Source organism: Pan troglodytes, chromosome 11, assembly GCF_028858775.2.
Source record: "Pan troglodytes isolate AG18354 chromosome 11, NHGRI_mPanTro3-v2.0_pri, whole genome shotgun sequence".
Lineage (NCBI taxonomy): Eukaryota > Metazoa > Chordata > Mammalia > Primates > Hominidae > Pan > Pan troglodytes.
In genome coordinates, this window is record NC_072409.2 from 60,762,971 (window position 1) to 60,775,242 (window position 12,272).

At 41.2% G+C, this 12,272-nt stretch overlaps 1 protein-coding gene across 15 annotated transcripts in view; it reads left to right on the plus strand.

Moving 5' to 3' along the window:
* Positions 1 to 4,228: 4,228 nt before the first annotated feature.
* Positions 4,229 to 12,272, plus strand: part of SMC5 (structural maintenance of chromosomes 5) — a 96,129-nt gene continuing 88,085 nt past the window's right edge. For 12 of the 15 annotated variants that reach the window (XR_010148677.1, XM_520066.8, XM_009456708.5 and 9 more), the window contains exons 1-2: positions 4,229 to 4,722; positions 9,751 to 9,892. Coding sequence is in view for 14 of the 15 variants with exons in the window: in XM_520066.8 (XP_520066.5) it covers positions 4,229 to 4,722; positions 9,751 to 9,892 (636 nt within the window). In the remaining variant the exon portion in view is untranslated. The remainder of the gene's footprint in view (positions 4,723 to 9,750; positions 9,893 to 12,272) is intronic. The other 3 variants (XM_009456707.5, XM_054658155.2, XM_063787764.1) reach the window with 1 other exon arrangement.

A 12,272-nucleotide genomic window follows, 5' to 3' on the forward strand; every position in this document is an offset into this window, starting at 1 on the left:
TGGGGGAGGGGGTAAATATGGTATATATAGAACAATTTGTGCAGAATCATCCTTTTTTAAAACAAAAGGCACAGACCATAGGTACAAGTATACAAGAAAAAAAGATGCCAAAACATACACCAAAATTTTAACAATTAACCTGGGTAGAGGAATTATAAGTTTTTCCTTTGCATGTGTTTTTCTGTGTGTTTTCCCAAATTTTCTGCATTTAACATGTGTTGCTATGGTAATCACAGCTAAAACCAATAACATTTCCTTTTTAAAAGGATGGTGTTACAGCATGACTGAGTAGCTGTTTAAAACTTGTAGAGTGTCTACATTTGTGAAGTCATCACAAGTTCAGGGACTCATTCTAAAATTTCAAGTTTAGAAACACAATTTGATTAGTTCACTAAAGACTAATCACATAGAAGGAATACATTCTAATGTTTGATAGCACAGTAGAGTGACTATAGTTAACAATTATCTATTGTATTTTTCAAAATAGCTGGAAGACTTGAAAGGGACCCATCACATAGACATTATAAATACCCTAACTTAATCATTACATATCATACGCATGTAAAAAAATTGCACATGTACCCCATTAATATGTACAAATATATATATATTCAAAAAATAATTTTTAAAAAGCTGAGGGGGAAAGAACAAATTTTAAAAAGCTGGAGGGGAAAGAACAAATTAAACTTTAACAGAAAGTTAATTACGAAGATAAGTAGAAATTATGAAATCAAAAGTCAACAAAAGCAAAAATCAAGTTGTTCCTTTAAAAAGATTAATAAAACATACGTAACCTCTACTAGATTAATAAATGAGAGGAAGAAATGAACAATTTACCAGTATCAGGTGAGAAAGAGGAAGCATCACTATAGATGCTGCAAACGTTAATGGATATTAACACATAACTTCATGTAATAAGTTTGACAACTTAGATGAAAAGGACAAATTACTTGAAAAGCACAACCTATTAAAACTGACTCAAGAAGACACAGAAAATCTGAAATTATTTAATCATGCTATTCACACAGCTACTTCAGAGGCTGCAAGTCTTATAATGTGGGGTTTCTTGGCTCCTTACCCCTCTCCTGGGGGATCTAGGAAATAAATGTTGCTATTGATTGCCAAAAAAGGGAAGAAAAAAAAAGGACTGATCATTGTACAAAAATGATGACTAGCTCCCTGCCCTCAGCTCCCATTACTAATGTCTATAATTCTTATTTGTTCATCAGGGTAGATTCCCCTAAATGTAGTAACTTCATCAAACAATCTGACTTTTCTACAGCTCTTGAAGCAGAGCCTTTACTTTTCAAAAAATTCATGCTAGCAACTCAGGGAAGGACAGTATTGTGCCCTCCTGAGCACTGAGTTTTTTCGTTACTCACCGCCATTTGAACAGTTTAAAAATTATTCTTTATTTTTGTTGCAATCTCACCAACGCACCTTAACGTAGCAGTTTCTCATTGTCTGAACTAGTACCCTGGGTTCTTTGTCCTCACGTCCAAGAAAATTAAGGAACGTGGACACAAAGGTGGGGTTGGAGCAAAAGTTTAATAAGTGAAAGAAAGAAAAGAAGCTCTCTGCATTAGAGAGGGGAGTCTGAGTGGACTGCCAAGTTGTAGTAAAACGTCAGGGTTTTTATAAATGGACTAGTGAGGAGGGGTGTCTTATCTTCCCAGGGCCTGAAGATTTAGTTGGGACCAGGTGTGCTATCGGCATAGAGCAGAGTTCCTAACAGCCTTTACCCAATTCCTTGATCACATAAGCAGGCTTTTAGTTTATGCTGCTCTGTGCTGCTTTGTGTCGCTTAAGTTTCTGTGTCTGTTCCCAGACATTTTCTTGCAGCTGCAGGCATCCCCCCACCCTCCCTGTATAAGCTTCTAGCTTCCGTATCTTAGTGTGCCTAAACGGAAAGGAATGTACTTATTAAGTCTCACAGTTTTTACTGGGGCCCATTGTATGAGTATGAAGTCGAGACTCTCCCATTCCTGTGCTTGTTTATCTGTGCTTAAAGCTGTCTATCTGTCCAGGTGCAACCTGAGGTTTTCCCAAGGTTGTTTTATTTTTTGCCTGTTGCTGTGACTTTTCAGGTAGGCTGCTTCTGCAGTCTGAATTTTTTCAATGATTTTTCCTTCCCGTCTCTCTCATTTTCATTTGCATTTAAGAAAATTTCCAGTAACTACGACAAGTTCACATGCTTTTTACTTACTCTATTTTCTCTGGAGCGGAGTCCTTGTGTGAGAGGAAGCAGCAGAGACCTGGGAAAGGAGCTTTGGTCTAGGAGTCAGGAATCAGGGATCTACTGCAATAGCTTTCTAAGTGGCCTTCCACTTCCACACTTGGTCCCCTCTAATCCATTTTCCACACAGCAACCAGAATTATTATTTAAAAACTTTAAGGCCAGGCACAGTGGCTCATTCCTGTAGTGCCAGCACTTCGGGACACCGAGGTGGGCGGATCACTTGAGGTCAGGAGTTACAGACCAGCCTGGCCAAAATGGTGAAACCTCGTCTCTACTAAAAATACAAAAATTAGCCAGGTGTGGTGGCATGCACCTGTAATCCCAGCTACTCGGGAGGCTGAGGCAGAAGAACCGCTTGAACCAGGGAGGCAGAGGTTGCAGTGAGCTGAGGTGGCACTACTGCACTCCAGCCTGGGCGACTGGCTGAGACGCTGTCTCAAAAAAATCAAATAAAAAAAATCAAATAAAAAAATTAAAAGCTTTAGTCAGAACATGGCCCTCTCCTGCTTAAAACTTTGCAATGGCTTCCCATTGCTTTAAAAATAAAATTCAGGCTTTTCCACGATGGACAAGGTTCTGCTCTGCAACCTTGTTCACTGCTCTGCAGCAACACTGGCCTTCCCACCTCAGAGCTTTTGTCCTTACTGGTATGTTCCAGCAAAATTCTTTTGCCTGGGGTGCTCTTTTCTCAGATCGTCACAGTTTCTTCTCGTCCTTCAGAGTTTATCTTAAACACCACCACCTCTCTAAGAGGCCTTCCGTACCTCCCACCCATCAGGTTCATTTTGTTTTCTTCCTAACACCTGTCACAGTCCGACATTATCCTAATCATTTGTTGTGTCAGCCTTAAGTAGTGAAATTCAGAAAATATCATTAAGTATAGAGTTTATTCTAACGCAAAGCTTGAGGACAGCCACCTGGAAACACCAACTCCAAACAAATAGGGTCAATGTTCCAAAGTGAAGTTAAGGTTTCATTTACACAGGCAGAAACAGAGAAGGTTCAGCAGGAGTACATTTTCAATACAAGAGCAGTGCATAAAGTACAGCGATTAGATTAGTTATAGATAGCTACATTCCAAGGAAGATAACTATATTAATTTATGAAGGGGGTAGTGATCTGAGGGGGTCTTACCTCTGTCTCTGTTTGGTCTTCCTGATTATAGGAAAAAACAAGGCAGACATTGCAGCTGTATGCCATGGGACTCAGGCCCCATCGCCACATTCTTCGCAAGGCTCAGAATAATTTAAAGTTCCAACAGCTTTAAGTTTGAATTATTTAATTTCACAGTTGATTCACTTGTTCTTTTCCTGTCTCCCACAATAGAAAATAAGCTCCCAGGGATGCAACCTTGGCAGGCTCCTAAACTGCCACGGCTCCAGTTTCTTGTAGATTAGACATTCACTGTTGGTTGAATGAAAGAAGTTCTAGACAGGCCTCGGTGTGCTGCCTCCTCTTTAACGAGAGGGCTTACTAGATGAATGTGAGCAGACGGAAGCAGAACACCCTCTTAATGAAGGCAGCGCATTCTAGCTCAGGGATTTCTAGAAACCTCGGGGGCGGAAGTTTAACCAGAGAATTAGGAGGCAAGGGGACGAGTAGCAATGAGGTTAACCTGTGCAGTGTAGTCATTTCACGAGTTTGAGAACGCCTAGCACGATGCCTTAACGGAGCGTCGGGCACAGAGTCATTTGGGAGGATTTCTTTTTCGGATTTTTGAGACAGGAACCTGATTTGAAGCAACAGGGAAGAACACCAAGAGGACGAAGAGCCAAGGACGGGCGTGCCCGGGAGCTCTCACCTGGAAAGGGTGGGAGCAAGCAGGGCCTGACGTCCTCCTGCCTTGGCGGCCGTGGACGCCCCAGGTGCCACCCACAGAAGCCTCCCACCACACATGACTGAGGCTCGGGAAGCAATAAAGTGGCTTTCAAAATACTAAACGCAATTGAGATTTTTTCCTGAGTTTAAAAAAAAAAAAAAAGGAACTGAATGCCGAAATATACGGAGAAGAAACTCCAGTTGCCACGTCCCCGAACGTCTCCACCCAGTCCTGCCTGCTGTTTCGCCCTCAGTCTGGGCCTCGCACGGCGCGGCGGAGCGCGGGAGGGGCGGGGCGGGCCTGCTGACGTCGCCGGACCTGAACTGCGCAGGCGCGGCGCGAGATCGCGGGAGCGAGCGCGCGGTAACAGTTCGCGGCAGTTCGCGCGGGAGCGGGGCGCGTGGGTGGTTGGGCGCTTGGGCGCCTGGGCTGCCGGACGGTGGGAACGGAAGTCGCTGTGGGACGCTGAGGAAACCAGGATGGCGACTCCGAGCAAGAAGACGTCAACTCCAAGCCCCCAGCCTTCCAAGAGAGCTCTCCCGAGAGACCCTTCGTCGGAGGTCCCGAGCAAGAGGAAGAATTCGGCCCCGCAGCTGCCGCTGTTGCAGTCGTCCGGGCCTTTCGTGGAAGGCTCTATCGTCCGCATCTCGATGGAGAACTTCCTGTAAGTTGCCCGGAGGCCGCGCCGCGGGTGTGGAGGTGTGCTGGCCAGCAGGCCCCGGGGCGCCGGCAGCGCGCGGGCGTGGGCGTGTGGGTGTGTACCTGGCTTGTGGGTCTGGCCTTGAATTCGTGCCGGGGTTCCCTTGAGGATTTTCCTACGTAGGCTGTGGAGATTGACGTGTATGATGTAGGAGATGTGTGCCTTGGGTGATGTGGTTTTTAAATTTAGTCAGCCAAGGTTTTCCAAAGGTGTCATGTAGCAGGTAGTGGTTGTAGGAGGGAGTAGGTCTCTGCCCGCTGGGAGTCGCGATCCATAGCGGCCCTGGTCTGGAATTCACAGAAGTATTGTCCCCGGGAACTTAAGAGGAGGCAACAGTTAATTCGGCGTGGTAGTGATTCTGTGGCGTATTCTTAGGGTAGGCATTTGCCAGAGAGGAGTAGATAAGACGGTAAAGGTTGTTCGGGAATGGAGGTTACAGGTACAAAAAAATTAAACCCTTACTGGCAATTGTTGGACCTCCCTACAAACCCTTGACCCCACTAAACCCAGTTTTCTTCCCTGGTTCCTCCCTCTCCCCTTCAGACAACTAGTTACCGCTTTAGAATTTAGTAAGTTTTAAATATATCATGTATTTGCCTAGCACCTTCCAGTTCATTTGTTCCAGGTCTTTTTCTTTTTTTTTTTTTGAGACGGAGTTGCGCTCCTGTAGCCCACGCTGGATGGAGTGCTGTGCCGCGATCTCGGCCCACTGCAACTTCCGCCTCTCGGTTTCAAGCGATTCTTCTGGGTCAGCCTCCCGAGTAGCTGGGACTACAGGCGCGCGCCACCACGCCCGGCTAGTTTTTGTTTTTGAGACGGAGTGTCATACTGTCGTCCGGGCTGGAAGGTAGTGGCGCAATCTCGGCTCACTGCAACCTCCGCCTCCCAGTTTCAATCAATTCTCCTGCCTCAGCCTCCCGCGTAGCTGGGATTACAGCCAGCCGCCACCACGCCCAGCTATTTTTTTGGTATTTTAGTAGACACGCGGTTTCACCGTGTTGACCAGGCTGATCTGGAACTTTTGACCTCAGGTGATCTGCCCGCCTCGGCCTCCCGTAGTGCTGGGATTACAGGCGTGAGCCACCATGTCCGGCCGGTAGTCTTTTTTAAGCTTGCACATAGAGGCATAAGGATAACAGAATTGTAATAACAATACTACCTTTTTTTTTCAAGCACCTATTGTGTGCCAGGTACATAGTGCACTCATTCTTTCTTCATAACAACTCTATCTTGATAATTTCCATTGCTGAAAGAAGCTCAGTAGGTTATTTTGCCCAGTTTTACGCAGCTGTTACATAGTTGCATTGCTATTTGAATCCAGATCAGGAAAGATAAATGTAATCAAATTAGTTAGATACCATAACAACATATATCAGGATCCTTCACAAAGGATGAAGTGGTTAGTTTTGTCTACGAGTATGAGAAAGGGCTTTGTAAAGAAGATATGAAAGTCTTTGGTCTTGCTCTGTTGCCCACGCTGGAGCTCAGTGGCATGATCAGGGCTCCGTGAAGCCTGGACCTCCCCTTCTCAAGTGATCCTCCTACCTCAGCCTTTCAAGTAGCTCGGACTATAGGCGCGTACCATACCTGGCTAATGTTTTAAAATTTTTTTGTAGAGATGGGGTTTCACCATGTTGCCCAGGCTAGTTTCGAACTTCTGGGCTCAAGAAACTCACCTCGGCCTCCCAAAGTGCTGGGATTACAGACATGAGCCACTGCACCCGCCTAAGAAGATAGGAAAGTCTTACAAGAAGTGAAGAGCATTGAAGACAGAAGGAACTGTCTGAAATAGTTTGGTATATTTAGAAAGCGTCAAGTATTTTAGTAAGGCAAGAATATAGGATGTGAGTGAGTATTTGGACAAAGGGTAAGCAACCATTCAGAGGCCTGTATGTTTACTATGCTAAGAAGTTCCGGCATCATCCTGTAGGCAGCCACGGTGTGTTTTCAACAGGGAATGACGTGTGTTCTGTTATTCTGGAAGCACTGTAGAGGATGATTTAGAAAGGGTGCAAGATTGGAAGCAAAAAGACAATACGAAGGCAAGAGATGATCAGAGTGTGAAGGAATGAGATTTGACAGGATCCAGCTACAGAATAGTTGTGAGGCATGGGGGAAAGGGAGGAATGCAGCATTTTTCCCAAGTGTAAGAGCCTTAGCTAATTGATCAGGTGCTATTCAGAAGAGGGAGCAGTTTGAGGAGAATAATAAATGCCTCTTAGATCCTGTGACTTAAAGTTTCCTTTGTGGCATCTAAGAGAGATGTTCTATAGGCAGAATGTAGGAGTCTGGAGCTTAGAGGAAAATATGAACAGATGAGAGTTTTGGGAGTCATGCATACAGGTGATTGATGAAGTTGCAGAACTGGTTATGATTGCCCAATAGGAATTATGAATTGAAGAACTAGAAGACCGTGTACAGAGTCTTGGGAGAATGCCTACATTAAGGGTGAACTGAAGAAGGACTCAAAGTCAGAAGGAACTATTCAGGGAGGTAAGATGAAAACAGTGGGAGACAATTATCAAAGAAGCCAAGGAAAAAGAATGTTTCAAAAATATCACCTGCTACATTGAAGTCAGATAGCGGGACTGAAAAGAGCCCACTGCATTTAGCAATTGGGAAATCTTTGACCTTTTAATGAAGCAGTGGAAGCAGAAAACTTTGCAGGCCGGATGCAAAGAGAAGAAAGAGAAGGTAGCTGGAAGTGCAGAGGTTAGTGAGATGCTGTTTATTTTAATGAGGGGATTTTGAGTTTTAGGCATGAGGTAGAGAAAGATGCGCTTAGAGAATTAGCAAGGAAATAAGATGGGTAGTCAGAGAATGTAAATAGCCTGGAAGAGAGTAGTGAGTGAACCAAGTCAAATGGAGTTGGGAGTGGAGGAAGACACTTGGAGGCTGAAGGAATAACATGTGCAAATACTTCAGAGCAATAAGAAATTATAGTCACAAAACTGAAAGAAGTACATTATAGGTAGAATTTAGAGGTCTGAGGAGAGAATAGGGAAAGGAGATAAAAAGTAGAAAAAGATGAAACTCGGCTGTGATGGGTTTTTCCTTAATTTTTCTTTTTTAACAAGTGACATCAGATTTACAATTCTACCAGCATCACTTGGTGATTGATTGGATGATGGAGTGGTGGTTTGGGTGGAGTCAGAAGAGATGAAAGAACCAAAGAGGATGCAAAACTAATGCCTAGGTTTCTGATTTGGTCAATGGCATGAATGATAATACCATTCACTAAGAGACCACAAGAGTGGTTTTGGATGGGAAAGATGGTGGATTTCGTTTTAAATGTGTTAAGTTTAAGATGACTGTTATGGGACATTCAAATAGCGTTATTGAGGTGACCATTGCATATAGAGGTCATCTGGACTGCTTTCAGCATGTAGATAGTATATAAAGACTTGGAGAAAAAAAGGAATCATTGAGGCCATAGAGAATACATGAGATACCTCGTGAAGTATATGGAATGATAAGAGGGTGGGTCTTTACCAATAGCTCTTTCAGAGGGAGCTCAGAGGAAAGGAAACTCATGATAAGGGAATTCCCAATAAATACATCGTAGAATCAGAAGATTGATTTTAAACAGTGCAGACACTTGATCTGGGTAGCTGAAGGCAAGAAAAATCCCCCGCCTACCCCCGCCAAAAAAAAAAAAAAAAAATGCAGAGGCTTTGTTTTTGGCAACTGTCCCTATTTGTAATATCGATGCGTATTTTATAGGCCAGAAATTCTCATGCTTTTCCGTGTTCTGTTTTCTTAAATACCAGTTTCATCGTTTTAGTATAACATTTACACAGAGATTCCACAACAGGAAATCCAAGTGGGGCTTCATGTGTTGAGAGTAAGAAGTTCCATGTCAGGTAATTTCCTACATGTCTGAAGTTCCCAAACTAGTTTTATTGTAACCATAATAAAGGGCCCTTTTGAAACCTAGCTGCTAGCAGAACAAAACAGCTAAAAAGATAAAGTAGTAGATGCTGTGTAGAGGTGTGGGATTAGCAAACCTGCCAGAAAATACGTCTTTGCCACCTGTATTTTTATTACCACCTGACATTTCAAAATCATTAATTTCTTAAAATATTAATGTGTGTGCTTGGTTATTTATATACTTAGAAGATGAATAGCAGGCTAAGCATTTATTCATGAGGAATTAGTTGGCAGCTACCTGAGAGCTAACTGAAATGCTGTGGACAAAGGACACTTTTTATGGGTTCAAATTCAGAGTATTCAAAGGCGAGTTAAAAGAATGTCTGAGTCAGAGTTTGCTTCACATTTTGTCATAACTGTCCCTAGCAACTAATAAAGATTAGATGCTAACTATAATTAGAGTGCTAGTCAGCTTTCAACTTTTGTTTTGTAGGGCAGTGGCTCTCTATGATGCCTAGGCTGGCTTTGACCTCCTAGGCTCAAGTGGTACTCTGGCCTCAGGCTCCCTGGTAGCTGGGACTATAGGCACATACCATGGTGCCTGGCTTGGAAAATAATTTTTAAAAGTTAATAAAATGAAACTTTTGGGTTGAGATATATCTTCAGTTTTGTAATTAAAAATCTGCTTAGATTGTTTGAAATATTAAAATATGAATAACCATTAAGCATTATAATTTAAAAGAAATATGAATGTAAAATTCACAGATTCAAGGTAAGCCGTGGCCTCTCCTATAAAATTTGTTTTAAAGTTATTTTGTGTAGTATCTTTGATATAGTGTCCAGTGTTTTGTAATTATTAAAAAAGAACAAGGTATCAAACTTCACTTTCTTCAGCAGACTTTTGAAAAAAGTATATGAAATTATATTCTTTAGTTATGCATTACTGCCTTTTCATTTCTATTGGTATTCTTTCTAAAGTTGTTTATTAAAAACCTATAAAAAACATTAAATTTGTAAGGTTAGCTAGTTTTTAAAGGAATTTGAGGAAGCTCATAGATAATGTAAAGCAAGGAAAAGTGGTTTTGTATCTCTCCTTAATAATTTCATCTCTTTATAATTCAGAACATATGATATTTGTGAAGTATCTCCTGGACCCCACTTGAATATGATCGTTGGAGCCAATGGAACAGGGAAGTCGAGCATTGTGTGTGCCATTTGCCTTGGTTTAGCTGGAAAACCTGCTTTCATGGGACGAGCGGATAAGGTGAGTTAATATAATTACTTTTTAAGAAATTTCAAACCTATTAATTGCTTTTAGTAACATCAATTTCTACACCTCAGTTCCTTGGGTATAGCAAACTTAATAGTGCATGAATATAAGGAATAAATTTGGCAGGTAGAGAAGCTAGAAGGAGATTTTCATTTCTAGAAGTATTTTGGACCATAATACTAGAGGATTCTTCAAGTCTCTTACACCTAAAATGCTAGAAATCATGTAATATGTCTTTTTTTTTAAATGCATCACTTGGCTTGTGGAACAGTGAAGTAAACTTACAAAGGGCAGAAACAAAATCCAGTCATATGTTGCTTAATGATGGGGATATATTCTGAGAAAATGCATCATTAGACAATTTTGTCATTGTGTGAACATAATAGAGAATACTTACACCTAGATGGTTTAGCCTACTATCCACTTAGGCTATATGGTGTAGCCTATTGCTCCTAGACTACACTCCTGTAGAGCATGTTACTGTACTGAATACTGTGGACAATTGTAACACAATGGCCTACACTGTACTTATGTAAACATCTCTAAATATAGAAAAGGTACAGTAAAAATACAGTGTAAAAGATAAAAATGGTACACCTGCGTAGGGCACTTAACCATATTCATGAGAGTGGGGGGCGGAAAAATACTGCCCGAACAATCCAGAGGGAGTCTTGAGAAAGGAGGAGGAGGAGGAGATAAGAAACAGATACAAAAAATGAGATCATTAAAAATGACAAAATATTGGCTGGGTGCGGTAGCTCATGCCTGTAATCCCAGCACTTTGGGAGGCCATGGTCAGGAGTTCCAGACCAGCCTGGTCAACATGGTGAAACCCCGTCTCTACTAAAACTGCAAAAATTAGCCAGGCATGGTGGTGGGTGCCTGTAATCCCAGCTACTCGGGAGGCTGAAGCAGGAGAATTGCTTGAACCCAGGAGGCGGAGGTTATAGTGAGCCAAGATCGCACCATTGCACTCCAGCCTGGGCAACAAGAGTGAGACTCTGTCTCAAGAAAAATAAATAAAATAAAAATCACAAAATAAGATGGTAGAAATATGTGCAGATATAATCACAATGATTATAAATGATCTAAACTCTAAACTCTCATTAAATTATAAAGTCTGTTAGAATGGAGAAATGAAACAATGTTTAGTTCTCTTTTGTTTTTAATAAGCATATCTAAAATAAAGTGCTACAGAAAAGTTGAGAGTGAAAGGATGAAAAAAAATACATGCCAGGCAAATATGCAAAAGAAAGTAGATGTAGCTGCATTAATACTAGGAAAAACAGACTTTAGAGCAAAAAGTATTTTATAGATAATAGTGGTCATTAAACACTGACAAAAGTTTTAATTCACTGGAAGATAATTCAATTCCCAACTCAAATTCACATTATAATCTAGCTCCAAAATATATAGGCAAAATCTGCAGAATGCTAACAAGCAGTTAACATATCCATAATCATACTGGGAGAGCTATCAATAATAGTAGATCAGTCAGATAAAAAAATTAGACTACAAAAGATTTGAACAATGAAGTTAAGCTTGAACTAATGGACATATTATAAAAAGTGCACTCAACAACCGGAGAGTATGCATTCTTTTCAAGCACAAGTTAACATTTCTAAAAGTTAATTGTATACTGAGTCATAAAGCAAGTATCAAAAAATTTCAAAAAATGGACACCACGTAGACCATATCCTGACCACAATGCTATTAAGATAGAAATAATAAAAAAAATTAAAAGTTAATGGATGGTTACAAAATGGAAGCAAATTCCCCTTAAGATTACAAATTATTTAAAATGTGTGTGTGTGTGTTTAGTGCTATATGGAAGACATTTATCAGGTAGAAGATACTTTTCTCTGTTAATAACTAGCCTTGTGACCTTGAGCAATTATCTGGACTTCAGTTTTTCTTCATTTCAAAGATGGGAGAGTTGGAACAGATAGCATCCAAGGACCAACTCAGATTTTTATGAATATTGATATATAGTTTTTTAATTGTCAGATCATTTAATCCCTATCTCTTTGTAATCGTCTGTTGGATTGTACTCCAGGGGCTGTACAGTAGGACTGAACTGGCTATAACAATTTTTACTAACTTTCTCATGTTGATTTTTGTCATGAAAACACATCTCATCCTTGAGTGATAGGATTTTTAAGGGAAGCTGTGGAGTGCAGTGTTTCCTAGATGACAGATTGCAGCCCTTTGGGTACACAGATGTATTTATGGGATGCCCAAGTTCTCAGCAAGAATATTTAATGTATTTTTGTTTAAATGCTAATATAAAAATTTAACAAAAACATACTCTACACCATCTGTATGGATACTTTATAATAAGAACTGCCTCCTGATTTTTGTTTCCTCCTCATTG